Raw genomic sequence first — 13,180 nt, 5'->3', positions numbered from 1 at the left:
GGGTCTTCAAACTTGGCCCTTTTATGACTTGTGGACTTCAACTCCCAGAATTCCTCAGCCAGGCAAGCTGGCTGAGGAATTCTGGGAATTGAAGTCCACAAGTCATAAAAGGGCCAAGTTTGAAGACCCCTGCTCTGGGCAGTAGATAATAAACCAACATAAAAAGCCATGAAAACCCAATCAGCAACTTCCCAGCAAAATCCAATTCACATCAAACGACTTAAATAAATAATAAAAAAAACACGCCAGCCTTTTTTTTGGGGGGGGGGGTTGAGAAGCGGCAGCGTAATAAAGAGGGTTACTTCGCACCATCACCCGCCCGCACCTTGAGAACAAAGAATTCCTAAAAAAAAAAAAAAGTGCAGCGGAGGGGACGAGAACCGAAGCCTGAGAACGTAAGAGAGACACGCCCACTTTTTTTGGAGGGGGAGGAGTCTGCAAAGAGACGCCGCCGCCGCTGAACCGCTCCTCCGAAACTAACTTTCCCGCCTTACAACGCGCGCCCGGCGGCTCTTTCTTCAGTCGCGCCCCCTCCCACCCACCCACCCGCGCCGCCAGACCAGCTTCTGCCTCCAGAGGGCGCCCGATCCGCTCAGATTCTCCTCCTCCTCCAGCCTCAACTAGTCGATCCCGTTCGCCGCTTTCGGCCGCCCAGGCTTCTTCGCAAGCGTGTATCGAAGCTCGATTCCCGCGCCTTCCTGCTCGGAGGCAAAGAGCTTGGTTCAAACGGTTGCAGGCGGCGCGCTGGGGAAAACAAAATGTCTCAGTGCGGCGGTTCCTCGCAAGCCCGCGGACAGTCTCTGGCATTGGTCCTGGGGCAGCTGCTCGCCACGGGGCTGATCCAGGCCGTGAGGGCTGACGAAGCCCTGCCTTCATTAGCAGGTAACTTGGCTGGAAGCTGCCATCTGAAATCAGCTCGCTTAGCCGGGCAGTTGCCATTGGAAACAACGACAAAGCGGTGGCAGGGACTGCTTCCGTGGAGAAAGGTGTGCATTTTGTGTGCTGCCTTCATCCCATTGCCCTGTTGCTGGCATGACACCGACCGGTGCCGGTCCACGGACCGGGGGTGGGGTGGGGCGGAGGGTTGGGGATCCCTGCTGCAAAGGCAAGCGGTCAGTCGTCTGTTCATTCGGATTTCTGCCCCTAATCCAGGGGTAGGCAACCTTGGCTCTTTTATGACTCGCGGACTTCAACTCCCAGAATTCCTGAGCCAGCATAGCTGGCTCAGGAATTCTGGGAGTTGAAGTCCGCGAGTCATAAAAGAGCCAAGGTTGCCTACCCCTGCGTCTTGGCTGTTTGGAAGGCAAAAGATGTACTAGGTACAGGGGTGTCAAACTCAATTTCATTGAGGGCTGCATCAGCATTGAGGTTGCCCTCAAGGGGCCGGGTGGGTGTGGCTTGGGTGGGCGTGGCCTACTGGGTGGGCGTGGCTAGAGTGCGTATGGCCTACTGGGTGGGCGTGGCCAGCTGTACATCGTTCGCATCAAGGGTGCCTATGGGGGCCTGGGCAGGAGTGGGACAGATCTGAGGGTCTCTGGCAGGAGGAGGGTCTCTGGGCCAGGGCCAAGCCAGTGGGGGCCGTTCCCTCACTGTTTCCAGGATGGCTTCGTGGGCCACATGAAACCACTTCGCGGGCTGGATCCGGCCCCCGGGCCTTGTGTTTGACATGTCTGTACTAGGAGGACCGCACATACAGGTAGTCCTCGACTCACAAAGGTTCATTTAGCGGCCGTTCGAAGTTACAGCGCCACTGAAAAAAAAAGTGACTTCTGGCCGTTTTTCAACCCTTATCACCCCTGCAGCATCCCTTTGGGTAGTAGGATCAAAATTCAGATCCTTGGCATCTGGTTCGTATTTAGGACGGTTGCAGTGTCCTGGGGAGGTCATGTGATCATCTTTTGCCACCATCTGTCAAGCAAAGTCAGTGGGGAAGCCAGGTTCGCTTAACAACGGCGTTACTAACTTAACAACTGCAGTGATTCCCTTAACAACTGTGTCAACCAAGGTTGTAAAATGGGGCAAAGTTCACTTAACAACTGCCTCGCTTAGCAACAGAAATGTTGGGTTCAATTGTGGTCATAAGTCAAGGGCTACCTGTACTTGTTCACTACTTTGCAAATTAATATATATGAAATCTCTGGCTCGGATTGTGTACAGCAGTGTTTCTCAACCCTGGCAACCTTTAAGATGTGTGGACTTCAGCTGGCTTAAGTGCGCACATATCATGCTGGCTGGGGAATTGGGGAAGTTGAAGTCCAGACTTCTAACACTGCCAACATTGAGAAATACCAGCTCAGAGTAGCATAACAAGAAAGTTATGCAGCCAAGTTACGTTGCAGATGGGACAACAGAGGCCCCAAATATATGTGGATGTGCATTTCATAGGAAGAATTTAGGACCGCAGTGATGGATTGTAGGACTGATAAACCAAATCCAGCAAATCATAGAAGGAGGGCATACTTCAATGTGGCAGCTTGATTTGGTTTGTGACAATTATAATTCTTGGAAAAAATGTCTAAATGACATGCATATACAGTATTTCATGATGCCGTGATTAACCCTTTTCCTTTTGTGTAGATAGTACTGGCTGTAAACAGTTGAAGATAATGACGACAATGCATAGTACCGAATCAGCTTGTTTCTGCTACATTCCAAATGGAGCAGTGTACTTACAAAATACTTGGTCAAGTATTCAGGTAAAGTCATTCTGTTGATGAATTCATAAATTAAGTGGCTTGGCAGAAAAAATACAATAAAGAATGCTACTGAAGATTTCATAATATTAAAAAATGTCAAATGGAATGTTGCATAGGAAAACAAGACATCTCCCCAGATGTCATGTTTGCATTTATATTGGCTGTTGAAGCTTTTGTGGAATTTCTTAGACTCCTCTTTGGTGTGGCCTCCTTTGCAAACAAATAAATAAGGTCTTTGTGCTGCCCAAATCCCATAAAACACCCACAGAATAAATTTTGTGTACACTGAAATAATTATCTCAGTATCTCAGCAACAAAATAATTTGTAAACTGCCAGAATCACCTTATAGGGGAGATGGGCAGCATAAAAAATTAATAAATAATATAGATAAATAAAATAAACAATGTTTCTAACATCTCTAATTCATGATTTTGGGAGAAAGTTATTTCTAAAAGCTTATAGAATCTATAAGGTTGCAGTGGAAATTTAGGCATCATTTAAGCTCCTCTAAAATCTCATTTGAACGCAGAGATTTGTGTTAGAGTTAATTTGCATAGGAGTGCATTCTGTCTATAATAAAAGCCTCTATTCATTTTGTATTCAGTTAGGTTGCAAGGTGTTCTCCAAACAATTCTCTCTTAAGGATCCCTAATTGAGCCACCTAGAGGACAAGTTTCCACAGTTCTGTCAAAATAATAGAATACTGATAACTTACCGTAGTCTAAAGCCTATCTGTGCCCACTGGGAAACCATTAGAGGGCTTTCTGCATTAAATCTTTTGGACAAACATTGGAAAACTGCAAGAATATCTGTTAAGTGGAGATTTTTGTTTTATGTTCACCTCTGCTATTTGGATTAAGAAAGTCTTTAGGAGTAAGCAGTCTGGGGCTACTCAGGTTTTGGGACTATATTTCCATGAATCTTTGCCATCAGGTTGCCTACTTTCTGTTGTCAATGAAAATGGAAAGTATTTCTCTGAAATCAAGAATGAGTAATGTACGGCCTTCCAGAACTTGAATTTCAATTCCATTGGTAATATTGATGCTACTTAGAATTTTACATGTTGCAGTTCACCAACAACTAGAGAGCTACATTCACCCTTGTTCTAAATCAGGGGTGTCAAACTTGCCGTGTCATGTGACGTGTCTCGATATATCGTGACTTTTTTCCCCTTACCAGAGCTGGGGTGGGTGTGCTTCCATGTGAATCATCCAGCCCGCGGGCTGGCAGTTTGACACCCCTGCTCTAAATAAATCATCTGGTCTATATAGCATCTACGTGTAGAGCCCCAGTACTATGTGTAAAATTATTTTTGGGAGAGCAATCTTGAAATTTTTCAGACAAACATCAATAATTGCCTCTTGCTTTTTCTTCCACTTGTATGATTGAGTACCGTATTTTCCGGCGTATAAGACGACTTTTGAACCCCTAAAAATCACCTCAAAAGTTGGGGGGGTCGTCTTATACGCCGGGTCGTCTTATACACCGGAAAATACGGTAAATCAGAATAAATCCTTTGTGGAACCTGAGTTTTTAGTTTGTAGCTTACAATCAAGGCAAGATGTCAAGCCAGCTCTGCTTCAGTTTGGAACAACAGATCCAAGTTCAAATGCAATTAGTTATTTACAGATAGTACTCACCTTACAACCATTCGTTGAGTGATCATTTGATAGTAACTGAAAAAAAGTGACTTATGACCGGTTTTCACATGACTGTTGCAGCATCTCCATGATCACATGATCAGAATTAGGGTCCTTGACAACTGGCATGTATGACCGTTGCAGTGTCCTGGGGTCATGTGATCATCATTTGTAACCTTCCCAGCTGGCTTCCAACAAGCAAAGTCAATGGGGGAAGCCAGATTGGCTTAGTCACTGCATTATTCACTTAACAAGGGCAGTGATTTGCTTAACAACTGTGGAACAAAGATCACAAAATGAGGCGCAACTCACTGCACTGCTCAGCAGTGGAAATTTTAGACGCAATTGTGTATTTCTACTTGTTCACCTACTTGCGCAAATGGCTGTGTTAGGGTGTCTCAGGATTTCTGACTGAAAGTATGTAAACACAGATAAACTTTAATGGAAGTAAGAAATCCCATTCTTCCTTACTTCCCAATTCCTTTTAGGTTTTGAATATATATAATTAAGAATTATTATATTTTTTTAGGTGTCAACAAACAGCACAGGATTATTTCAAGTGGTGTATATCCCAGATGAGCGCGATTGCCAAAATTCCGAACATTTACTCGATTTTTTGAAGTGCCTGATTAGCAATATTTGGCAGCCTGGTGTGTCTAATCAAACAATCATATCAGTGGACCAGTACGTTGGGAAAACATGTTTCAGGATCGAACCAACAAATAAAATACTCTACACTGTGAGAGTACAACAAAAGAGTGAGTAATATTAAGAGAAACCCATGTATAAAATACTTTTGTATTACAAGTGTGCTTTTTCAGTACATAAGTGAAACAGGTTTGGATTTCCCATCTTTTCTTTTGTTCCAGTGTTGGATAGCAAACTCGTTCTGTTATTTGTTGCTGGTGGACTTCTTTTTCATTTTGCCTATAACCTGAGTAGGTACGTATTAGCTTTCCTGGAATCTGTCAGTTATATGAACTTGCTAATTTCGAAAATAAAAATGAGCTGCAAGTCTGCAGACCTAAGAAACTGCATTGATTTCAGCAAGACCTGGGACAAGTTACCATGGGTAGGGCTGCAGTTCTTTCCTTTCAATTTTTAAAGAGCGTATTTATTTAGACGTACAATATTGTCTAAATCAGTGATCAGTAAATTGGTGGAATAAATAAGGCACATATTATGGAATAAATCAAGTGACTTTACTGGGGCTGAGTGAGCATAAACAGGATTGCATTGCAAAATTGCAATGCTGTGTTCTCCGGAATGTAGTATCAAAGCAGTAGAAGTTTTGGACTCTTCTCTGAATGGGAAGACAAAAATATGGTTTCAGAAGGAGATCTGATCTTGGATGCTCTCTTCTGCCATGAAACTCATGGACTTTCTCTCTGACACCAATTGTCGCAAACAAGGGCTGATGGAGTGGATATTCTCTGGATCTGCCCAGAAATCTAGCTGCAGGGGGAAAAAATTGCACAGCCTCCAGCACACCCTCTATGGATAGGAGTTGCATATACAACCTCTATACAATAAATGAGGTCACCTGTAGAAAAGCTTTATAAAACAGTTGGGATGGAAGTTGGCAGTAATTTGTTTGTTTGTTTGTTTAAAGTTTATGGGTTGCCCACCCTACCACTGAATAACTAGGCACTTAGCCGTGATGTATTTAGTTGGCTTAGCCATAATGTATTTAGCAAACCATGATTGAATTCACCCATTATATTAAGCTCTGAATCATGATATACAAATCAGAAGGACTTTGCACATTAAGATAATCTAAAACTGAAACCAACCACATTATAGCTTAACACAGCTTGTGAATCCAGGCAATGTGAAGCAAGGAATTCTCATGGGATGTTAACTGCAAGATGCAGAGCCGTGTAAGTAAGTGAAGTGATCTGTAGAATTTAAATAAAGCTATATATCTTTGCTTTTCTACTTTCTCAAACCTGTTTTCCCTTGCAAAAGATTTACTAGCATTCATGTGTTTCTCCCAAACAGAAGTAATGTCTTCTATTATTGTGCTGGGATAGCATTTGGCATTTTCATACCTCTAGTCTTTCTCGTTTTCATGCTTAAAAGGTTTATTCCCAAGGTAGGTTTATGACTTTTAATATAAAGTAAGACAGCAAGTATTTGATGCTTCCCCAATGTTAACTGAGCTTTTAGTTTTGTGGGTGAATCAAAGGTTACTGAAGTGGTTTGACCATGGAATAAATATTTCAGCAGTCAGCTAGTAGCAAGGTCCCTAACTGGTAAAGCAGAATAAAACCTTAACATTACTGCAACTTGGGGTAAATAGTTTTGAATTCAATGTTTTCTATAGAGACAGAGTCAACTAGTCATTTCTTTTTGGACAAGATTTCACTAGGGGCAGGAGACTCAAAATCATAAGATAGGTAACAGGGTGGGCAAAGCATTTTGATAGGCTTTGTATAAACAAAGCACATTTATATCAAGACAACAGAGTTGAATCCAGATTCTTTTTCTCTACTGGAAGTATTCCTGGAGTAGAATTCAATTTAAAATGTTGTATTGGTAGAAGAAGATAATTGATCTTTGGGCGTCCTCCTCTCCTCAGGAGATCCCTGATGCTACTTCTTCCCGTTATTCTAGTGGTCTCTTGACCCTTCAAAGTGGGTTTTCCGAAGACACAGGGAGCTGCAGTAGAAGGAACGAACCACTGAAATATAACCCAGCCGTTCTTGATATAGCTAATCCAATAACTCTTTCATCTTTGACCATAAAACAGAAGACTTGACTTTGCTTTCCGTGTCAGCAAAAACACAAATTTCAGTTTCCTAGCGATATACCAAGAAATATCAGTCCTTAAAATGCTGTATTAAAAATACAATGCTCGTTCAGTGTTTTGCTTGGTTTTGCTCCATGTAAATTTAGACCCTGGGTCATATTTTAATTGCTTTTTGTGGCTCTGCTAAGTTCTTATCAGGCAGCAGTGTAAGAGCTTCCCGTCCTTAGATTGTAATTGTACCTGTAGAAAACCTTCCTCAGTGGCCATTAGATGTTCATCAGAGGAAAGGCATGTGCTGTTCCCATGGTGGTGTAGTCTTTCTAACCTTTAACATTCAATGTTTGTGCTAATTGTGGTGAAAATATGTACCCCTGAGAAAAGAGGTATGTTTGGCTTTTGCTAGAAGAACCTTTTGACTTTTAAATTCCAAAATGAGATTATCATTAGGTTTGTCTAATAGTGAGCTCTTCTCTTCTCTAGACTTGCTTCAGCGTGATTTGGGTGGTTTCACTAACTCCACTTTTCTATATCCGTATGGACATGCACCATAATCAAATGTCATTGTTCTTTTTTTCACCCCTTCTTTTAGCTAAGTACCTTCTGGATTTTAATGAGTGGTTGCTGGTTCTCTTCTCTGTATATGTTCTATGTTTCAAGAGAAAAACTGAAATGGATGTGGAACAATTCTACATATTATATACTGGGTATGAGAATGAATAACAGTATGAGACTCTTTGAAAATGAGCTGCTTTGGCAGTTACAACTCTCTTCAGTCCTAAAATGGAAAGCTTGTCAAATAAAGTGCATTATCTCCCAAAGGGTGCAGACTCAGACTAACTATATCCTCACTAGACATACCTATTGCAGGTAGTCCCCAAGTTACAACCATTACTTTAATGACCATTCCAAGTTACATCACTGAAAAAAGTAACTTACGACCAGTTTTCACACTTCTGACTGTTGCGGCATCCCCAGAGTCAGGTGATCAAAATTTGGGCATTTGGCAACTGGCATGTACTTACGACGGTTGCACTATCCTGGAGTCATGGGATCACTGTTTGTAACTTTCCCAGCCGGCTTCTGACAAGCAAATTCAGTGGGGGAAGCCTGGCTGCATGAGTCACTTAATAACTGAAATTATTCACTTAACAATTGCGACAAAAAGGTTACAAAATGGGGCAAAATTCACTTAACAACTGACTTGCTTAGCAATGGAAATTTTAAGCTGTACCCTTACAAGTAGTCTTGGTAAATCTTAGTTATATTTGAATGACAGAAAGACTATTCTGAAAACCTTCAAAAGCTGAGATTTTATTGTTCCCCTCCCTCCCAGCTCTGGGATACAGCACAGTTTTATTACTTTGGATGTAAAAAAGCTGTCTGTTCCCTGATGGGAAAGATGACACTTCAGATAGAGACCTCTATCTGCCAAATATTTATTTATTTATTATTTATTTATTTAGATTTATATACCGCCCTTTCCCGAAGGACTCAGGGCGGTTTACAGGGTATTTAAAAGAAAATCCATACAAAAGTTAAAACAATTAAAAAAGATTAAATGAAACCCTGAGAGAAAATAAAAACCCCATGCTTCAAGAGCATCTGGAATTGTGTGAAGTGATACAAACATTCTTTATGTAGTGTCCTTTAATTATATATGATAAATCATCACTTAGTGTTTAGTCATTGCTGGTTGCGTTTGTTCATAACACTAAACCAGGATTTATTATTTTTTTATAATGCTGGCTCATAATGCTAAACAATCAGGTAGATTCACACATCCACATGCTAGACTGACTTTATGTGTGAACTAAATAACTGAGTAAAAGATTTGCTTGTTCAACGTTTGCTACATAGCTATAATCATGCAAACTCCTGCTATAAAGTCCTCATTAGCAAATACAGATAAGCCTCACCTTACAACTGTAATTGAGCCCCAGTTTATGGTTATAAGTAGTTGCAGTCGTAAGTTGAGGCATCATGTGACCGAATCTGATTTTTTTTGACGTTTTCTCCCAGAAACCAGAAGTTTAACACTGGAAACCAGCAAAAAAGTAGCAAAACATGGTCACGTTAATGTGTGAGACACTGCAAATAGCGTGACGGTGAGCTGGTTATCAGGTGCACAAAATCTGACCAAGGAGAAGGGGTGCAACTGTTATAACTTCAAAATGGGTCGTACGCATCTATGAGGAGGTTCATTGTAACTTTGGTCATTAATCAACCAGTTGTAAATTGAGGACTACCTGTATTATGAGATTTACCTCAGTAAATATCCATACATATGTATGAATGCATATACAATATTGCTCTTTTTTTACTGGAATCTTGATCAGAAAGTTTTTTTAAAAATCAGTTTTTCATGAGTATTATTTTAAATGATGCATTTGGAAAATGAGCACATTCTACCATTTATTAGTATTAATAAAAGTTAATCTTCCCATAAAATGCTGGGCAGATACATTTCCAGAGTAATCAGGCTGTCTGTCCTTCAGATAGGCATATGTGGCATAACTCTAAGCTGCTCTTATGCCATGAAAAGTATCCCACTAACATAGAAAAAAAAATCAGGACTGGAAAGAATTGACTTCTAGTTTAATTAAATACCCCTCCCAGAAGCAAATGTTACTTATCACAATTTAGCCTCAAGTGAACGGTTAGTTGCAAGTCTAAAATGAAGTAAATCTATCGCTTTTTTATCTACTATTTATTTCATGGCTTGGTGTTTCATTTTTCAGGGTATATTTTATCAGTTGGACTGATCTCTTTTGCTATTTGCAAGAAGCACGGGCCACTCGGCAGCCAGCAAAGTATGAACCTCTTGATGTGGATGTTGCAGCTGAAAGGCCTGATCTTAATTTATTTTGGCATTGCAATCCCCTGGGTTGCCTATGCAGTCATCACTGCTATGCTCTGTACAAAACTCCTGCATTATCCCCTTCGAGCATCCTGCTATATTGGCAGGTCAGTAATCTTTCACTTCCTAAATCGAAATGATAGTCTTACCAAAATTTGTTGAAGCAACTGTATAATGTAATCAGACATTTCAGGCAATTTTATTCTGTCAATGAAAACCATAGTGTTTATTAAATTTGTTTGCCCCCTATGCTCTGCTTTCTCTCTGTCTAATATGTAGTGGAGCTTGCACAGTGCCAGAATGTCCCGGAAGTTGTTTGTTTCTGTCCCCACTCAGCTGTAAGTCATTCAGTGCAAGGCTGTGGGCCTTCCAGCATAAACCGAGTAGCATCACAGTGAGAGAGAACAACCTGTCCTTGAGGATAATAATAATAATAATTTTATTTATATACCGCCCTTCTCCCAAAGGACTCAGGGCGGTGAACAGGGCAAGAATAAAAAATACAGAGTTACAAAAGTTAAAAAAGGATTAAATATATGCCCACTAAAAACAGTAAATACAAATATTAAAATAACAATAAAAAACCCCACCCATCCCCCATCAGGCCAGGCCGGCTTGTTCAAATAGGAATGTCTTTAGATCGCGACGGAAGGAGCGAAGATCGGGCGCCATCCGGAGCTCAACCGGTAACTGATTCCATAGCTCCGGGGCGCCCACAGAGAAGGATCTCCCCCTGGGGGCCACCAATCGACATTCTCTGATCGGTGGCACCCTGAGGAGGCCCTCTCTGAGGGAACGTACAGGGCGAAGTTGATGCCGGCAGCAGGTGTTCCCTAAGGTACTCCGGACCCATGCCATGTAGGGCCTTAAACACCATTACTAGTGCCTTGAATCTCACCCGGAAGACAACTGGCAACCAATGCAGCTCACGGAGCAGAGGTGTGACATGGGAGTATCGGGAGACTCCCAACACAACTCTCGCGGCTGCATTCTGTACCAGTTGGAGCCTCCGGGTGGTCCTCAAGGGCAGCCCCATGTAGAGAGCGTTGCAGTAGTCTAGACGAGAGGTCACGAGCGCATGAGTGACCGTGCATAAGTCATCCCGGCCTAGATAGGGCCGCAAGGATGTAATTTTTGGCTTTGGTGTACTTTTTCTAAAAGTTATTGAATTATATTTTTTTGAGAATCGGATTATACAAATCTACAAGTAAACTGACTATGTTTGTAGCCACTGCAAAGCAGGACTTAGGTTACGGATGCTTAGTTAAGGAAGCACGAATCATTCTTTGAGGATAAGCAAAACAAGTCATTCAGTGCAAGGCTCAGGAATTCTGGGAGTTGAAGTCCATGAGTCATAAAAGAGCCACGGTTGCCTACCCCTGTTCTAGATCATTCTTCTTCAAAATGTATTCCATACCCTTTGGGTTTCAAATCCATACTATAATCTTTAAAGTGCCTTCCCTTCCCCCCCCCCACTTTCTCCCCCCACCCCCCTTGGTTTAGAAAAGCTGCTCAGTATTTCCACCCAGAAAAATTGGAGGCTCGTTATCTGACAGAAGACGAATACCGGGAACAAGGAGAAACGGAGACGGTGAAGGCCCTGGAGGAGCTGCGCATATTCTGTAGGAATCCCACTTTCCCCTCCTGGGTAGCTGTGGTCAAACTGCAATCCCCACAAAAGTAGGAGCCTTTGTTTTCTTTTCCATATCTTACAGCTTCGTTTGGGGTTTTAAATAGCAAAAGCTTCTCTCCCCCCCTCCCCCCCCCCGCTGAGGTTGCACTTCCACAGGAGTCTTCTCTGGCGGGTTACCCTTGAGGCCTTTGTGGATGAGATTAGAGCAAGGTGGGGTTGGGCCAGTATTTTTCTTCCTGACATCCCTCCCTTTTTTTTCACCACCACCACCCATCACTTTTAAGTGTTTGGTGCATTGCTTTCTTCTGCTTTGTGATCCCTCTTTCTCCTTTCTCCAGGTTCGCAAACTTTGTCCTAGGTTCTCCTCACGTATCTGCGGAAGAAATGACAGCCCACGAGGCAGAGTATGGCATCGGAGGAGCCCTCCTAGAGCAACAGCTTTTCCAGCCAGAGACTGAGGCAGAACTAGAGCCCCATAATGCTTCTCCTGAGGTGGAGGAGAGAAACAAAGAGGAGGGACGGAGACTGTTACAACCAAACCTCCGGCACTTCCACAGTAGAGAATTTCTTTGAGCTGATGCCCAGGTCAGCTGAAACATGTCATAACATGCTTTTTGAACTGTAGAGGGCAGTCAAGACATTTTGAAGGACTTCACCCATGACTTCATTGGTTTCCAGGAAGCAGTTAAGTTTGCAAAGCCATCACAACTAGGGTTATGTAAGGAGAGAATCCAGGCACATCTGAACAATACCGGATTTAGTCAACGTCTCTGCTTAGAGGAACAATTTGCTGAAGGTTTGATGAGGCAGCCTTTGGAGGGCAAGGAATTCCTCTCAGTTGCTCTGCCAATTTACAAGCTTCCCTTTACAGCAGTCTCTTTTTCTTTGCCTGATTGTTGATTTCTAAGTTTGCACATTAACCCATGGTGTGCTTAACTCTCATTTGCTGAGTTCATGGAAACACACTAAGCCGTAATCTGGTTTGTAAACCACAGCGGCTGCAACCCAACACAATCACATTGCTTGGGACAATCCAGGGACGACAGCTGATGTTGGGAAAATGAGCTGAGAAGTTGACCTTACTGGCGATTAACCACTTTCTGCTAATTATTTCTCTCCGGTAATTGGGATAAGCTGAAGTTGTGTTATTTCAGCATAATTTGCAAATAAACCAAGCCTTCTAGATATTACAGATGCCACAGAGCACTCATCTTTAGAAGAGCCAAGGTAAATGTTGGAGCATAATAGTAGTAGTAGTGGTAGTAGTAGTAGTAGTAGTAATAAAGGCAAGGGTAATAATAGGTACCTTGGGCACAATTTCAAAACATCTGGAGCACCACTTGAACACCATCGGAATTAACAAAATCACCATCGGTCAGTTGCAAAAAGCAGCTTTACTTGGAACAGTTTAAATCTTGTGACAGTACCTTTTAGTTTCATCAAACATCATCTGTCTATCCCAAATCCTTGGAAAGGACTCAATAGGTGGATAAAAATGCCAAATCCAGTCTAAATGTCTGGCAGAGCGTGTGACCCCAAAAAAATAAATTTTATTAAGCCCTAAATGGCTTGGGTCTGGGATATTTGAGGGAACACCTGCT

General features: G+C 42.2%; 1 protein-coding gene across 1 annotated transcript; it reads left to right on the top strand.

Annotated features, from left to right (window-relative positions):
- Positions 1 to 668: 668 nt before the first annotated feature.
- Positions 669 to 12,732, top strand: NEMP2 (nuclear envelope integral membrane protein 2). The gene is made up of 9 exons (XM_081336899.1): positions 669 to 882; positions 2,578 to 2,696; positions 4,867 to 5,095; positions 5,207 to 5,279; positions 6,339 to 6,432; positions 7,679 to 7,793; positions 9,828 to 10,053; positions 11,450 to 11,626; positions 11,918 to 12,732. Exons 1-9 carry the CDS (start codon positions 759 to 761, stop codon positions 12,150 to 12,152), a joined length of 1,392 nt encoding a protein of 463 aa, XP_081193025.1. The 5' UTR covers positions 669 to 758; the 3' UTR covers positions 12,153 to 12,732.
- The last annotated feature ends 448 nt before the right edge of the window (positions 12,733 to 13,180 follow it).

Source organism: Vipera berus, assembly GCF_964194415.1.
Source record: "Vipera berus genome assembly, chromosome: 1".
NCBI lineage: Eukaryota > Metazoa > Chordata > Lepidosauria > Squamata > Viperidae > Vipera > Vipera berus.
The sequence above is the reverse complement of the archived record's forward strand: the minus strand, read 5'-3'. Positions and strand labels throughout refer to the sequence as shown.